The 17,315-nt window shown below is 48.9% G+C and overlaps 1 protein-coding gene across 3 annotated transcripts in view; it reads left to right on the plus strand.

Annotated features, from left to right (window-relative positions):
• The window catches only part of CSMD2 (CUB and Sushi multiple domains 2), a 248,594-nt gene that overhangs the window by 150,770 nt on the left and 80,509 nt on the right, over nucleotides 1-17,315 (plus strand). For all 3 annotated transcript variants that reach the window (XM_036396894.2, XM_054517183.1, XM_054517184.1), the window contains 8 exons: nucleotides 3,486-3,812; nucleotides 4,576-4,770; nucleotides 7,606-7,744; nucleotides 8,906-9,093; nucleotides 10,135-10,323; nucleotides 10,867-10,983; nucleotides 13,664-13,879; nucleotides 16,463-16,651. In XM_036396894.2, coding sequence (XP_036252787.1) covers nucleotides 3,486-3,812; nucleotides 4,576-4,770; nucleotides 7,606-7,744; nucleotides 8,906-9,093; nucleotides 10,135-10,323; nucleotides 10,867-10,983; nucleotides 13,664-13,879; nucleotides 16,463-16,651 — 1,560 coding nt within the window. The remainder of the gene's footprint in view (nucleotides 1-3,485; nucleotides 3,813-4,575; nucleotides 4,771-7,605; nucleotides 7,745-8,905; nucleotides 9,094-10,134; nucleotides 10,324-10,866; nucleotides 10,984-13,663; nucleotides 13,880-16,462; nucleotides 16,652-17,315) is intronic.

Consider the following 17,315-nt stretch of genomic DNA (forward strand, 5'->3'; position numbering starts at 1 on the left):
ATAGCGAGGGAAAACCTTCCAAGTGAAGAAAAATCTTCCTCAGAGAAGGAAAACCTCCTTCCATGGTAAGGAAAAATCTCCTTCCACAGAGAAGAAAAATTTCATTCCGCAGTGAGGGAAAACCTCCTTCCACAGTGAAGAAAAATCTCCTTCCATGGTGAGGGAAAACCTCCTTCCACAGTGAGGGAAAACCTCCTTCCAAGTAAAGAAAAACCACCATCCACAGAAAAGAAAAACCTCCTTCCAAGTGAAGAAAAATCTTCCACAGAGAAGGAAAACCTCCTTCCATGGTAAGGAAAAATCTCCTTCCAGTGAGAGGAAAAATCTCCTTCCACAGCAAGGGAAAACCTCCTTCCACAGTGAAGAAAAATCTCCTGCAGAGAAGGAAAACCTCCTTCCATGGTAAGGAAAAATCTCCTTCCACAGCAAGGGAAAACCTCCTTCCACAGTGAAGAAAAATCTTCCGCAGAGAAGGAAAACCTCCTTCCATGGTAAGGAAAAATCTCCTTCCATAGAGAAGAAAAATTTCATTCCGTGGTGAAAGAAAACCTCCTTCCACAGTGAAGAAAAATTTCCTTCCATGGTGAAGGAAAACCTCCTTCCAAGTGAGGAAAACCTCCTTCCAAGTAAAGAAAAACCGCCATCCACAGAAAAGAAAAACCTCCTTCCAAGTGAAGAAAAATCTTCCACAGAGAAGGAAAACCTCCTTCCATGGTAAGGAAAAATCTCCTTCCATGGTAAGGACCATGGTAAGGAAAAATCTCCTTCCACAGCAAGGGAAAACCTCCTTCCACAGTGAAGAAAAATCTTCCGCAGAGAAGGAAAACCTCCTTCCATGGTAAGGAAAAATCTCCTTCCACAGAGAAGAAAAATTTCATTCCGCAGTGAGGGAAAACCTCCTTTCACAGCGAGGAAAAATCTTCCACAAAGAAGGAAAGCCTCCTTCCACAGTGAAGAAAAATCTCCTTCCACAGTGAGGAAAAACCTCCTTCCAAAGAGAGGAAAAACCTCCTTCCAAATGAAGAAAAATCTTCAATGGAGAAGAAAAACCTCCTTCCCCAGTGAGGGAAAAGTGAGGAAAAGCCTCCTCTGCTTCACAAGATGAAGAAAATGATCATCTCACAGACTCCATGGTCTTGCTCATGAACCTTGTGGCTCCCTGGGCTGGATGTTCCCCTCTGGGATGTGATTCCAGCTCCCCTCTCCATCAAGGGGAGCTTTTTCCTGGCCACAGCTTGGCCCAGTGGCCTTGGCCCTCCAGCTCCAACTCATTTTTCTCCTCACTGATCTTATAGAAAACCAAAATCCTCATTTACTTCCCTGCAGTGGAGACTCTTGGAGGTTTTTTTGTTGGCTTTTTTTTTTTTTTTTACCAGCTCCTCTTTAATCTGTCACTTTGTTTTATCTGGCAAAGGTTAATTTTATATTCTTCCCTCGCTCTGCTCCTCTCCCCTTTGTCAGCAAGTCCTTTGTTGTTTTATTTTCTGAACTGGCGACTGCACCTCTCTCTTGCTGGGCTGCTGGAGGTCCTGGCTGAATGCTAATTCACCCCTTTGGATTTAAAAATTTAGAGGAGACACCTCATCCCTGCTGTTGAGACATTTCCCTGGGTGCAAATGAATTTATTTTCAATTTTCCTGAGGCAGATTACACCGTGCTTATGCTGACAGAATTATTTGACAGCATCCCCTGATATTTCAGCGTCTGGTAGAGAGAGAGAGAGCCTAAAAAAAAAAAAATCCTGAGGATGTTTTGCAGTTTGTTTTCTCTTTAATCTGCTCTCTTTGTGGCTTTGAGAGCAGGGAATGGATTGTGCAGCTCCGTGGCCTTGATAACGTCACGGGAACGTCCGAATTATTTGATCCCAGCCCATTAAGTGGTGAGGGGAGACAGAGGGAAAATAACAGAGGGAGGCAGAGCAGTGATCCAAATAATTGTCTACATGCCAACCCCAAGCCAAGCTCATCCTCTGTGCCAGGAATTAGGGAGATGGATGTTCCCAATAATGGGTTTTACCAAGGGTGGCGGTGGGGAAAAGGGATGAGCAAAGCATCCATACATAAAATATCCCAAAGTTTGGGCAGGTAGCACTTCAAAGGCAGCCTTGCCTTCCCGAATTTAATGGGCCTTGGCAGCTGCAGCTTGGGATGGATTGAACCCCTGGAGAGCTGGAGGGTTTTTCATGCATGCTCTTCCCCTCAGCTTCGTTTTAAGCCTGGTTTTAATTATTTCCGTGGCTCTTTTTGGGAACCAGCAGAAGTCAGGGATTTATTTGTAGGGTGGGAAGAGCTTCCCCTCCAGCAGGGCTGCAGATTCCTCTGGTTTGTCCCAAACCCCTCAGCATTTGGGAACGTTCCTGGGCTGTTCCACCTCTCCCAGTGCTCAGCCAGGTGTGAACGATTTCCCAAGGACGCAGACAAAGCAAATGAACTCCCAGCTCCTTCTCGAGGCACTCCGTTGGTCCCACAGATACTCCCTGGTGTGCACGGAAGGAGTTTGATGAATGCAGAGGGGCAAAAACGAGCTCAGCAGATGGAAAGGGCAGATTTTATTGTGAGCAGGCCCCGAGGAGCCTGCAGCACCCTGGGGATGGATGTGTCACCCGTGGGTGACAGAGCTGAGCCAGGGACAGCAGCAGGGGAGGCTGGAGCAGTGCCCGGAGTGCCTGAGGTGGTTCCTTGCTCCAGGTTCTCTGGGGTTTTGCTGGGATGTGGCCACAGCAAAAACAAAACGTTGAGGCAAAAGCTGGCAGGTTCCGTGCTGGTTTTTATTTTGCACCAGCTCCAGTCACCCACTGGATTCTTGGGAGGGTTCCTGAGGAGAGAATTCACCTGGAAAATGCCAGATCCATCTAAGAGGCATTTTCTTCCTGCTGTTAAATAAACCTGGAAGGGACTGGAAAATGGCAAATCCACGCAAAGTCCTGAAGAATGGGTGCTTTTCTTATCCCAATAATAAAATATTCCGATTTAGTGGTGACCAAAAGATTCAGGTTCAGTGGTGACCAAAATATTTGAATTTATTGGTGACCAAAAGATTGGGATTCAGTGGTGTCCAAAGGATTCAGATTTAGTGGTGACCAAAGGATTCAGATTCAGTGGTGACCAAAGGATTCAGATTCAGTGGTGACCAAAAGGTTTGGATTCAGTGATGACCAAAAGATTCTGATTTAGTGGTGACCAAAATATTCTGATTCAGTGATGACCAAAGGCTTCCCTGCTGCTCCTGTGAGGGAGGGAATTAAAGGGAATAAAAATGGAAGGGAACTAATGGAAGGTCCAGGGTGGTGTTTTCCCCTCCTGGTTTTTGATGCACATGAAATGCTGATATTTATTAGGTGACAGAGGTTCTCTCAGTGGGCTCTGGCAGCCTGGACATCACATTTCCCCTCCTGAGGCAGCCTCAGAGCAGGAACTGGGAGCGTCCCAGCCAGGGGGCTGAGGGCAGGGACAGCTGTGGGGACTGATGCCACTTTCCCTTTGCAGTTTCCTGCTTTTTCAACTTCACCAGCCCGTCGGGGACCGTGCTGTCCCCCAACTACCCCGAGGAGTACGGGAGCAGCCTGCACTGCGTGTGGCTGATCATCGCCAACCCCGAGAGCAGGATCCACCTGGCCTTCAACGACTTCGACGTGGAGCCCCAGTTTGATTTCCTGGCTGTCAAGGACGGAGGCACGGCCGAGTCCCCCGTGCTGGGCACCTTCTCAGGGAGCCACATCCCCTCCTCGCTGACCAGCAGCGGCCACGTGGCCAGGCTGGAGTTCCAGACCGACCACTCCATGGAGAAGAGAGGGTTCAACATCACCTTCACCAGTGAGTGTGTGTTGGGTTTGCGTGGTGGGGAGGGATGGTGCATATAATAGATGTTATATCTATGTGTATATCTCTATATTTATCTCTAAAATATATCTGTAAAATAGATACCTAAAATATATATATTATATATAAATATATATTTTAGATATATATATCTATATATATATCTAAAATATATCTCTAAAATAGATATCTAATATATATATTATATATAAATATATATTTTAGATATATATATCTATATATATTTCTAAAATATATCTCTAAAATAGATATCTAAAATATATATATTATATATAAATATATATTTTAGATATATATATCTATAGATATCTAAAATATATCTCTAAAATAGATATCTAAAATATATATATTATATATAAATATATATTTTAGATATATATATCTATATATATCTAAAATATATCTCTAAAATAGGTATCTAATATATATATTATATATAAATATATATTTTAGTTATATATATCTATATATATCTAAAATATATCTCTAAAATAGATATCTAATATATATATTAAATATAAATATATATTTTAGATATATATATATATAATACATAATCATAAAGTTAGCCATCTTGTCAGAAGGCTAACTTTATGATTATATATTATATATTAATTATACTTTTATTACTCATAAACATCCTCCTTCTGGGGACAGGGTGGTGGTGGACAGGGGTGTTGTGGGTACAAAAAGTTGCTGATTCTCCTGTTTCCTCTTTCCCTCCTGCTGCTGGCAGCGTTCCGGCACAACGAGTGCCCGGACCCCGGCGTGCCGGTGAACGGGAAGCGCTTTGGGGACAGCCTGCAGCTGGGCAGCTCCGTGTCCTTCCTGTGTGACGAGGGCTTCATCCGCACCCACGGCGCTGAGAGCGTCACCTGCGTCCTGCAGGAGGGCAGCGTGGTGTGGGACAACGCCGTGCTGCGCTGCGAAGGTCAGCCCCAGCCCCTGCCCCTGCCCGTGGGCTCCTGGCGTGGTTTGGGGTGGTTTGGGGTGGGAAAGATCCCATTTCAGCTCTTCCCATGGGTGATTTCAGGAAAATCCATCCACAAACACCAGAGGTTTATGGCCAAAAAGGAGACAGAGGAGTCCTAGAACTTTATTCCAGTCAAGGCAGAGGCCATGGGGCATTCCCCTGGGGTGTCTCAAAATTTGGAGGACGCAGCCTCCTTTTTATCCCAATTTCCCAGCTGCATTTCCCTTCTCTCTGTCCCCATTGCTGAGGTACTTGAGAGGTTCAGACTTCCCAGAACACCTGATCCCAAAGATTCCCCTCTAATGTACAACCCTCCCTTTGAATTTCTAATTCTTAGGGAATTCAGGGGTTTTTCCCCATTTCTGAGGTACTTGAGAGGTTCAGACTTCCCAGAACACCTGATCCCAAAGATTCCCCTCTAATGTACAACCCTCCCTTTGAATTTTTAATTCTTAAGGAATTTAGGGTTTTTTTCCCCATTTCCTCCTGCTCCTCCTCCTCCTCTTCTCCTCCTCTCCAGGTGAACATTCCTTCAGGGAAAGAAATTTTTGGGGGGTAATTTTGCAGCCTTTTGGGGTTCCAGAATCAGGGTTCTGCTTGTCAGGGTCTCACTCTCACATTCCACAGTGTCCAGCCAACACCTTCCAGGATTTTCCACCCCTCTGAAAGGAGGAGTTTGCTGGGGAGGAAGTTTCAGTTCAAATATTCCTGAGCTCTGTTTATTTTCCTTTTTTTTTTTTTTCTGGTGTTGAAGGAACGCTGGGGAGTATTTTTATTGTGTTTGTTTGATGATTTGATGATCAGTTCTTGTTACAACAGGTGTTTTTCTAATAACAATAACAATAAAAAAAAGATTCTGGTTTAGTGATGCCTCAAAGCTTCCCTGCTGCTCCTGTCAGGGAATGAATGGAACAAAAAAGGAATAGAAGATTCAGGGTGATGTTTTCCCATCCTGCTTTTTGATCCATGTAAAATACCTGATATTTATGGGATGACAGAAGTTCTGTCAATGGGATCTGGCAGCTGAGAGACAAAAATTCTGCATTTCCATCTCCTGGCCACAACAGCCAACCCTGCCGTGGGGGGAGCTGGGCTGAATTAAAGGCTTTAATTCAGATTTCAAAGCTTTCTTAGGACTTTCAAGCCTCTGCTCTGGAAAAGAGAAGTGAAGAAGGAGCTCATTAGGACTGAAAATCTTCCTGTGCCCTGTGTTCTCAGGGAAGTGATGCTCTGCTCTGGTATTTGCAGCAATTTGAATAACAAGTGCTGAGCTCTTGAGAAACAGCCCTGGAATATTGAGAAATAATTGGAGTAATTGGCCCTGCATTGCCTGAGCAGCAGGAATTGCACAGTCCTGGCCATTGTCTTTGGGATTGAAGGAAGGAATCAATTGTTTTCAACAGCTTTTATAGAATAAAAAGATGGATTTTTTGTATTCTTACGTAATTTTGCTCCTGTCAGAATGTAGGTTTAATTCAGGGCTCCTGTTACTTTCAAAGCACAAGCCTTGAAATTTCCATTTTTTAAGTATGGAAGGGAAACATTCATTAAATAATACAGTTCTAATCGACTTTTATATTTGATAACCTTCTGCCTTCTCTTCCTGATCACTCTGCTGATTTCTTTGACTCACCCTTCAGTCTGGACCTTTTAATTACCCTTTTTAAGCAAGGAGAAAAGCCCAGAGATCTAAAATCCTGCTCAGCACTAGAAAAAAAAAAAAAATTTAATGGGAATGAAGGAGACAGAGAAAAGGGTGGAAATCCTGACAGGAGACCATGCAGCTTTGGGGCAGAAAGGAAAAAATAATTGCTTTGGAGCCAGCTGAGATCAAATGCAGAGCAGCAGGGGAGCTTTGGGGCTGGGATTGGCACATTTTGGGGTGGCACAGGGGCAGGGTGACATTGGGGCTGCTGGCACATTTTGGGGTGGCCCAGGGGCACGGTGACATTGGGATTGCCACATTTTGGGGTGGCCCAGCTCACGGTGACATTGGGGCTGGCACATTTTGGGGTGGCACAGTGGCACGGTGACATTGGGGCTGCTGGCACATTTTGGGGTGGCACAGGGGCACGGTGACATTGGGGCTGCTGGCACATTTTGGGGTGGCACAGGGGCACGGTGACATTGGGGCTGGCACATTTTGGGGTGGCCCAGCTCACGGTGACATTGGGGCTGGCCCTGGGTGACCCTTGGAGGACAAAACCTGGCAGTTTGTGGGATTTTGGTGCCTCTGGGCTCCCAGACCCAGCGTGTCCTTTGCCCAGAAAGCGCCTGCAGCTCCTGCTGGTGGCACTGGGGACCACGGGGTGGAATTAATGCCCTGCCCTGGTGCTGTCCCTGGTGGCAGCAAAGCCACGACTCAATTAGCAGGGCTGGGAGGGATTTTTCTGGCACCTGAAACGCCAAGTGACCTTGCAGTTCCCTCTGCTTTTATACCCAATCATTATTTTACACCCTGTCCCCTCCGAGCAGGGCCCAAGGTCAGCCCTGCTGGCTCCCAGGGGGGCAGTGTCTGCACTTGGAGCTGAAAAGGCAATTTCTGAGCAGCTAATGTCGGTTTTCCATCTGGCTCTGGTGATTTTTAACTCGTGGAGGGGACAGAAATGCAGGGAAAGGCCTTTCAAGAGTGGGGACACCTCGCGGTGCTGCAGCCCTGTGACGTTTTTCACCCCAATTTTAACGATGTGGCACTCAGGGATGTGGTTTAGAGGTGGCACAGGGCTGGATGAGCCTGAAGGGCTTTTCCAGCTTGGATAATTGTGTGATTTGTGTCCTTTTTGTGTCCCCCAGCACCCTGTGGGGGCCACCTGACGTCACCCAGTGGAACCATCCTGTCCCCAGGCTGGCCTGGCTTCTACAAGGACTCGCTGAGCTGTGCCTGGGTCATCGAGGCCCAGCCTGGCTACCCCATCAAGATCACCTTTGACAGGTGCTCACCACCTTGGGCAGCCCCAAAATTTCCTGGCTCTGCCCCCAAATTCCCTGTTCTGCCCCCATATTCCCTGGCTCTGCCCCCAAATTCCCTGCTCTGCCCCCAAATTCCCTGCTCTGCCCCCAAATTTCCTGGCTCTGCCCCCAAATTTCCTGGCTCTGCCCCCAAATTCCCTGTCTCTGCCCCCATATTCCCTGGTTCTGCCCCCAAATTCCCTGCTCTGGTGGTTTTGGTGATTCCAAGGTGCAGCCAAGAGAGGGGAATGAGCTGCTCCACCTCATGTCAGGCTCTGAGCTTCTCCCCTCTCCCCTTTTTAATTTATGGGCTCCTGGCAGGGAATTAAAACTCACCCAGCACTGTGGGGAATGGTTGTGTTGTGTCTGAACCACTCCTGCTCATTTTCAGGGGTGTTTCAGACCCATTTTTGGGGGCTGAGCTGCCACATAATCCTTGGGTGGGGGGAGCAGCAGGGAACACCTTCATTGTTGAGCTTTTTCTAAGCTACAAGAATGTAAAATTTGGTGGGTGATTGGTTGAGGAATTATCATCATGGTTTGTGTTTTTGTTTGGTTTTTTTTGGGGGGGGGGTTAATTCTGTGTTTGTTTTGTTTGTTTGGGGGTAGTTGTGGAGTGATGATGACAGTTGGTTATTGGTTTTGATACTAGGAAATACAGAGGAAGGTTAATTGAGAGTGTATTGGTGACAAATGATTTGGATAATGTAGGGGTGTATGGTTTAATTATTTGACCAAAAAAAGAAAAAGGTCAAGATTAAAAAATGCTCGTTCAGGCATGTAGATGGATACAAATCCAGATATCCTGAAAAATATCCTGAAAATCAGCTGCTGTTTGGATTCCTGGCAGTGCCAGCAATGCCCCAGAGAGCAGAGAGGAGCTGCCACTGCCACCACTGCTGTGACATTTAGGGCCCCATGGCTCTTCCAGCTCTGTTTCATTTGCTGGCTCAGCACCTGGGCAACGTTTCAGGTGGGGGCCAGCAGGTGAAGAGGTGAAAAAAAACCCCAAATACGTGTGAGGTGCCCCCGGTGAGACACTCAGGCAGGAGAAGGGACCCACCCCTGCCCCTGTGGTGGTTCCAGGAGGGAATGAGGAGAAGGGAGCAGTGCTGGGGTTTCATTTTCCCCCTGTGCCCCCCAGGTTCAAGACAGAGGTGAATTATGACACCCTGGAGGTGAGGGACGGCCGCTCCTACTCCTCGCCCCTGATTGGGGTCTACGATGGCACCCAGGTGCCCCAGTTCCTGATCAGCACCAGCAACCACCTCTACCTCCTGTTCACCACGGACAAGAGCCACTCTGACATCGGCTTCCAGATCAGATACGAAAGTAAGGGCCCCTTGTTCGTGCAATTCCCTGCAATTAATTCCCTGCAATTAATTCCCTGCAATTCCCAATCTCCAGCAGCGCCACGGCCTCCTCAGGGCACCCTGGGTTTTGTTTTCCCTGTGCCAGGCAGCTCACAGTGCTCAAGGAAGGTGCTGCCAGTGGAGGAGCAGTTTCTGCTTTTCCTGCATGCCACACTGGTTTGGCCTCCCCTCCCTTGGGGCAATTCCCTCTCTCCATCCCCTCATTTCAGGGATTTCCCTCTCTCTCTTTACTCCTGTCACTTTGAGGATTTTCCTCTCTCCATCCCCACACTTCAGGGATTTCCCTCTCTCCCTTTCCTCCTCTCACTTTGAGGATTTCCTCTCTTTATCCTCTCACTTTTGGGATTTTCCTCTCTCCATTTCCTCCCCTCCCTTGCGGCAATTCCCTCTCTCCATCCTCTCATTTCAGGGATTTCCCTCTCTCCCTTTCCTCCTCTCATTTCAGGGATTTTCCTCTCTCCATCCTCTCACTTTTGAGATTTTCCTCTCTCCATTTCCACCCCTCTTTTCAGCAATTTTCTCCTCTCCATTTCCTCCTTTCCCTTGGGGCAATTCCCTCCTCCATCCCTTCCTTTCAGGGATTTTCCTCCTCTCACTTTGAGGGTTTTCCTCTCTCCATCCCCTCATTTCAGGGATTTCCCTCTCTCCATTTCCTCCTCTCACTTTGAGGGTTTTCCTCTCTCCATCTCCTCATTTCAGGGATTTTCCCTCTCTCCGTTTCCTCCTCTCACTCTGAGGGTTTTCCTCTCTCCATCCCCTCATTTCAGGGATTTTCCCTCTCTCCATTTCCTCCTCTCTTTGAAGGAATTCCTTCTCTCCATCCCCTCCCTTTGACCATTTCCCTCTCTCCATCCCCTCCCTTGAGGAATTCCCTCTCTCCCTTCCACCCTCTGACCTTGGCGTTAACCACCACCATTTGGGCCGATCCCGTGGGCAGGCTGAGCTCCCCCTGAGCTCCTCAGTGCCCACCTGAGGGCTGTGCCCTGCTCTGTGTGCCCAGCTGTGAAGCTGCAGTCTGACCACTGCCTGGACCCTGGCATCCCTGTGAACGGGCAGCGCCACGGCAACGATTTCTACGTGGGAGCCCTGGTGACGTTCAGCTGCGACCCTGGCTACACCCTGAGTGACGCTGAGGCCCTGGAGTGTGAGCCCAACTTCCAGTGGAGCCGGCCCCTGCCCAGCTGTGAGGGTGAGCAAGGCTCTGCCTCAGGGCGTTCTTGGTGTTGGGAGGCAGAGCTGAGCTCACAGCGTGGGAATATCCAGAGGTGGATCCCACAGTGCTTCCAGCTGCTGGAAACCCTCCCATGCACACCCACTGCCAAAGCAGCAGCTGGAGAGCTCACAGTGGTGTTTAATCCATGGGTTTTGTTGGATTTTGGTGGGTCTGTCCATGTGTTTTGTTGGATTTTCCTCTTTTCGTTGGATCCCACAGGGATGGTGGTTCCACCTGCTGCAAACCCTCCCCATGCACACCCACTGCCAAAGCAGCAGCTGGAGAGCTCCCAGTGGTGGTGTTTAATTCATGGGTTTTGTTGGATTTTGGGGGTCTGTCCATGTATTTTGTTGGATTTTGACCAACAAAACCCAGTTTGGGTTGATTGGATTTGGGTCTGTCATTCTCTTTTGTTGGATTTTCCTGGGCTGGGTTTTGCTTTTACTTTTTCCTCCCAGCTTGTGAAAGATTCTGGATTATTAAACTCTTTCTCTCCTTTTTTTTTTTTGGTGTTTTTAGCTCTCTGTGGGGGCTACATCCGTGGCTCCAGTGGCACCATCCTCTCCCCAGGCTTCCCTGATTTTTATCCCAACAACTTGAACTGCACCTGGACAATAGAAACATCCCATGGCAAAGGTGAGGAGAGGACTGAGGCAGTGGGAGAGAAACTTTTCCCTGTGGGAACCAAGAGTTCCTCTCAGGAATGATGATTCCATCGTCCCTGGACAAAATCCAGAGGGTTTTGATGTCACCTCCTCATCCTTTTAAAGGGGAAATTCTTACCAAGCAGAGCTTTGTGTTATCTCCTGTTCCAGAGCTTTGAGGCCCCATCCTGAAGGTCAGGATGTGGATGCAGATATCCTGACACCATTCCCTGTCACAGAGAGGGATCTGCCCCTCCTGAGGGATTTCTGCAGGTGCTCAGCTCCTCCCCTCCAAGGTTTTTTGGGAATATCTCCCACATGTCCTGGAATTGCCCCAACTGCTCCAACAATTATTTTCTTGTGACACTTTATGGACTCCCAGGCTGTGCAAGTGGAGTTTAAAAGCAGTTTCATTTTAAAGGTATTTAAATGCCTAAAGAGAGACCATTATTTTTAATCTCACTGCTTCAAAGTGATTTCTTTTCTCCTCTAATTTGTTTTGCTGTTTCTTCTGCAGAGAATGGGGGGAGAAAAAAAAAAAAAAAAGCCCAACCTTGTGTTTGCAGAGATGTTTTGTGCCACAGTAAATTGCAGACCAGAGCAAAGGTTTAATTGGTCACAAATCCTTAAAAGTGAGTTTATAATTAGCCCTTTTTGCTACAGTTCCACAACCCTTCAGTGCTGGAGGAGCCTCATGCCCTCTGCTTGGAGGTTTTACTTTTAAAAACTTGGAATTTGGGCATGTTCTCCAGGATAACTGAATTATTCTTGTGCTGATTCCAGATGGGTGATGTTATTTCTGCTCCTTAGGCTGGGTTTGCTAAAGCTGAGGGTTTAAATTTGCTGTCAGGGGAGAATAAATTCATTTTGCATTCCCCACATCCCAGTTTTCAGGTCAGATCTATTTCCGGTTTGTGCTTCTGGTAGAAATAACAAACAATTTGGAAACTCTTGGAAGTTTCCTGCTTTTGTGGAATTTTGCAGACAAAAAAAATGTTCTCCACAGAATGAATATAAAAAAAGAATTATCAAGGTCAGTCCTAAGCTTTGGGTATAAAAATCCTTTTGGGACACTGAAGGGCAGTGAGGGATAAAGATTGGGATATTCCCACAATTCCTTCATTCCCAATCCCATGGGAAAAGCTCCTCATTGGTTTCCAGCCTCTCTGACCTTTACTTCTTGGAAGGGAAGAGCTCCATGTGAGCAGCAAAGCCCCAGGAAGAACTTGGAGAGGGCCAGGCATAAATAAATGGAATATTCAGCTGGAATTTGGTTCTGTGGGGTTGGATATTGGATCTCCAGAGCTTTCCCTGATCTCCAGAAATTAATAGGGAATGGGCAGCAAGGAGGAGAATCTTCTTCTGGGCTTTTTTCTTTGCAGGTTTCCTGCTGTTTCTTTGGGATGCTGTATTTTGGGAATGGTGGCATGCACAGCCAGCCCTTGGGGTGGGAATTACTGGGTTAAATGAAATAACCTGGTCAAACCAAGCAGGGATCCCTCCCAAAGGCCAAATTCCATCCTGGGGTTTCCTGGAGGGCTCTGTGTCTCTCCAGAGGGGTTCTGAGCAGGATCAATCCCAATCCCACACGAGCAGGGGCTCAGGAGCCTGCCCTGAGCTGGGAGATCAGGATGGAAAAATCCATCTAAATGCAAAAAGGCTTTTTATTGCTTGGCATCTCCCTGCCTTGTTAAGTCGGTGTGACAATGCTGTGACAGAGTTCCTGAGCTCAGATCCTGCCTGGCTCCTGTTCTCACTGCCATTTTTTGTTGATTTTTTTTTTATTTTTTTATTTCCAAGCTGGAATTATTTTCCAGAGAATGAGTGTTTCTAATGGTGTTTGAATTCCAGCATGAAAAATCACCTCGCTGGAGGCTCCTGCAGGAGCCTGAAGTGCTTCCCATTGTGTGTCTGGAGGTGTGAAGGGGACTTTAAGTAATCCATTACTCCTCTCTGGCTCATTTACAAATGCAGCAAGGTCACAGCCTTCTCCCCAAATGTTTCAAATCGTTCAAATTGAATTTGGGAGGAAGAGGCAAAATAGTTTTGCTGTGTTTGGCTGGCATTTCCGTGGCTGGAGCTGTTGTGGGGTTTATTTTGAGCAAGAAAAGGTGAATAAAAGTCGGGTTTAGGGGAAGGTGTCTCTTCCCTTGGTAGGGGGATGGAATAAAACAATTTTTAAGGTCATTTCCCACCCAAATCGTTCCATGATTATCTGATTCACCTCATCATGGGAAGGTCCTTGCAGCTGCACCTCTGACACGCTTCTGGAAAAGCCTCCCTGACCTTGAGGCTGGGATTAAATCCTGTTTTTCCAGGCAGGAATTCCTTCTGGAGCACGCTCATTTTCGAGCCCTCCCAGCTCCAGCCTTGCTGCTCTCCATTTAAAAGTCACTTTTAGAATAAAAGGCTCCCCTGGGCTGCTCCCTCAGCCGCTGCTCCGTCCCTGGAGCGAGTTTGTGTCATCCCTGACAAGGGCACAGGAATCCAACATTTCCAGAGCTTGGCCCTGCTCTGGCCCTGCTCCCACACCCCAGATTTAGGATTTTTATCGATGTCACTTCCAGCAGAACCAAATCCACGATTTCAGTGTGATTTTCCCGCTGCCCTCAGTGGGGAGCAGGAGTTGGGCACCGCGATGACTCCGCCTGTGCTTTCCCGACCCTCTGCAGGTGTGTTCTTCACCTTCCACACGTTCCACCTGGAGAATGGGCACGATTACCTGCTGATCACGGAGAACTCCAGCTTTGCCCAGCCCCTGAAGCAGCTGACGGGCTCGCGCCTGCCGGCCCCGCTCAGCGCGGGGCTCTTCGGCAACTTCTCGGCCCAGATCCGCCTCATCTCCGACTTCTCCATGTCCTACGAGGGCTTCAACATCACCTTCTCAGGTGACAGCAGCTGCCCAAGCCTTCCCTCTGTGCCTCCCTTCCCTCTGTGCCTCCCTTCTTTTCCTTATTTTCTTTCCCTCCCTCCTCCCCTTTTCCTCTTTCCCCTTTTCCCCCCTTTCCTTTTCCCCCCTTTCCTTTTCCTCCCTTTCCTTTTCTACCTTTCCTTTTCCCCCCTTTCCTTTTCCTCCCTTTCCTTTTCCTCCTTCCCCCTTTTCCTCCCTTCTGCTTTTCCTCCCTCCCCTTTTCCTCCCTTTCCTTTTCCTCCTTCCCTTTTTCCTCCCTTCCATTTTTCCTCCCTTTCCTTTTCCTCCCTTTCCTTTTCATCCTTCCCCTTTTCCTCCCTTTCCCTTCCTCCCTTTCCCTTCCTCCCTTTCCTTTTCCTCCCTTCCCATTCCCCCTTTCCTTCCCTTCCCTTCCCTTCCCCCTTCCCTTCCCTTCCCCCTTCCCTTCCCTTCCCTTCCCTTCCCTTCCCTTCCCTTCCCTTCCCTTCCCTTCCCTTCCCTTCCCTTCCCTTCCCTTCCCTTCCCTTCCCTTCCCCTTTTTCCCCCCTTTTCCCCTTTTTCTCCTCTTTTTTCTTTGCTGTGCTACCACATGGGAGCCCCCTCCTGCTGCACCCAGCAGGGCTCTGATCCAGATTTTCCTGACTCCAGGAGGAGGCTGAGGGGAGCAATTCCTACCCAGAGAAGTTCCAACAATCCCATGCTGAGCTGAGCTTGCTCAGCCATCACGGCGATGGTGGCTCTGAGTGGGCGTGCTGATGCAAAATGCAGATTTTTCAAAGGAAATCCTGATTTTTCAGCAGCTGTCTGTCAGAGGGAGCGTGAGGACTTGGAGAGGGACCCAAAGAAGGGACATGTGGCACTGCAGGGCAGCTCCTGGCACTGGGGCAGCCTCTGGTTGAAGGGCAGGAGGTGTTTGACTGTGTCCTCTGGGCTGGAGTCCTCCAAGTGACTCCCAAGTGCTGCCATTCCAGGGAATGTCAATCTTTGCTGCCCGAGTGCCCCAAAAGCAATTCCCTACAGCAGCCAGTGAAGGGCAGGAGCTTTATTGCTGTTCTTGCCTCTGTCCCCGTGTCCTTCCCAGTCCTGAGCTGCCACTTGAGCTCCCAGGGAAGGAGAGAAATTCCCATTTTTCCTGTGGATCTTGGTCTGGCACCCTCCCTGATGGGCAGAGCTGTTGCCATAGATGCAGCTGAAACCTGGTTCCCAGTGCCTTTGTTCCTGGCCTCTGAAGTCAGGGATTTGCATGTGGAAACCAGTCAGAAAATTTCCAATTAACTCCCATTTTGATGAGGGGAAAATGGCTTTTTGCCTTTCAAAAGCTCGCCTCTAATTATAACTCTCATTTTCAGTGTATTTCAAGGTTTCTTTCCTATCTTGAAAAGCAAAAGCAGGAGTCAGTTCTATTTTTAGCTCCCTTTACATATATATATGTTAACATACAAGCTTTGGACTTGGAGATTTTGCCAAAAACACCCTCAAAAGAGTTTTCCTTCAGGCTGCTTTGGGGTCAGAGATTTGAGTTTGGCTGTTGGCCCAAATCCTACGTGACCTTTCTTGGAGCAGCAGCTTCAGTGTCCCCCTGCATTCCCTGAGCAGGATCATCCATTTCCAGCATTAGAAATGGAGAGGCAGCAGAAATCCCACCTGGACCAATCCATCCTCACTGGGCTGCAGCACAGGGACAGTGACAAATCCCTGTCACTGTGACAGGGACTGGGACCTGTTGCCTTTGGAGATGGTGGGAATGCAGGGGCTGGGGGGGAGTTGGAGGTTTGGGGGGAAATGGGAATCCTCATGGGTTCACTGCAGCTGGGTCGAAGCTCAGAGCTCCCTTGGATCCTTGTGGCATTTACAGGGAGAAGAGAACCCTGAGTTTCAGGTTGGGGTGAAATCCGGGTGGGTTTTCATGGCTCACATGGGATTCCATCTTCATGGGTTCACTGCAGCTGGGTCAAAGCTCCCTCAGATCCTCATGTCCTCTCCAGGGAAGACAGAAGCCCTGAGTTTCAGGTTGGGATGAAATCCAGGTGGATTTTTTTCATGGCCCAAACAGGATTCCATCCTCATTTTTCCATCCTCCCTGGAACATGCAGCTGGATCAAAGCTCAGAGCTCCCTTGGATCCTCATGTCATGTACAGGAAGAGCAGAATCCTTGAGCTGTAGGTTGAGGTGAAATCCAGGTGGGTTTTCATGGCTCAAACAGGATTCCATCCTCATGGGTTCACTGCAGCTGGATCAGAGCTCAGAGCTCCCTTAGATCCTCATGTTCTTGGATCCTTCATGTTCATGTCTGTCCTCCTCTCCAGGGAGGACAGACATGAACATGAACAACTAAATCAAGGCTCAGAGCTCCTTTAGATCCTCATGTCATTTACAGGAAGAGCAGAATCCTTGAGCTGTAGGTTGGGGTGAAACCCAGGTGGGTTTTCATGGCCCAAACGGGATTCCATCCTCATTTTTCCATCCTCCCTGGAAAATGCAGCTGGATCAAAGCTCAGAGCTCCCTTGGACCCTCATCTCCTCTCCGCGGAGGGACAGAACCCACTCTCCCATCCCACCAACCCCACTTTTCCCCTCCAGAATACGACCTGGAGCCGTGTGACGAGCCCGAAGTGCCGGCCTACAGCATCAGGAAGGGGCTGCAGTTCGGGGTGGGGGACGTGCTGAGCTTCTCGTGCTTCCCCGGGTACCGGCTGGAGGGCGCGGCGCGCATCACCTGCCTGGGCGGGAGACGGCGAGTGTGGAGCGCGCCTCTGCCAAGGTGTGTTGGTAGGTGGTCATGTGCTTTCATTTTGCTTGGCTGGCCCCGCTGTGCTGCACTCCTGAGGTGGGCAGGGATGGATGGGAGCAGCCCCTGGGGTGGGTGACATTCTCCAAGATGGATGGGAGCAGCCCTGGGATGGAGGGGTGACATCTCTTGGTATGGGTGACATACCCTGGGATGGATGGGAGCAGCCCTGGGATGGGTGACATCCTCCAGGATGGATGGGAGCAGCCCTGGGTGGGTGACACCCCCTGGGATGGGTGACATGCCCTGGGATGGATGGGAGCAGCCCTGGGATGGAGGGGTGACATCTCTTGGTATGGGTGACATACCCTGGGATGGATGGGAGCAGCCCTGGGATGGGTGATATCTCCTGGCATGGGGGGGGTGACATCCCCTGGGATGGGTGACATCCTCCAAGATGGATGGGTGACATCCCTGGGGTAGATGGGAGCACCCATGGGATGGAGGGGTGACATCCCTGGGATGGATGGGAGCAGCCCTGGGATGGGTGACATCCCCCTGGGATGGATGGGTGACATCCCCTGGGATAGGTGACATCCCCCAGGGTGGATGGGAGCACCCCTGGTATGGAGGGGTGACATCCCTTGGGATGAGTGACACCCCCCAGGATGGGACCAATCCAGAGCAGGGATGGGGGAGATGCTC

The sequence above is a fragment of the Molothrus ater genome, chromosome 24, assembly GCF_012460135.2.
Source record: "Molothrus ater isolate BHLD 08-10-18 breed brown headed cowbird chromosome 24, BPBGC_Mater_1.1, whole genome shotgun sequence".
In the NCBI taxonomy this organism is placed as follows: domain Eukaryota; kingdom Metazoa; phylum Chordata; class Aves; order Passeriformes; family Icteridae; genus Molothrus; species Molothrus ater.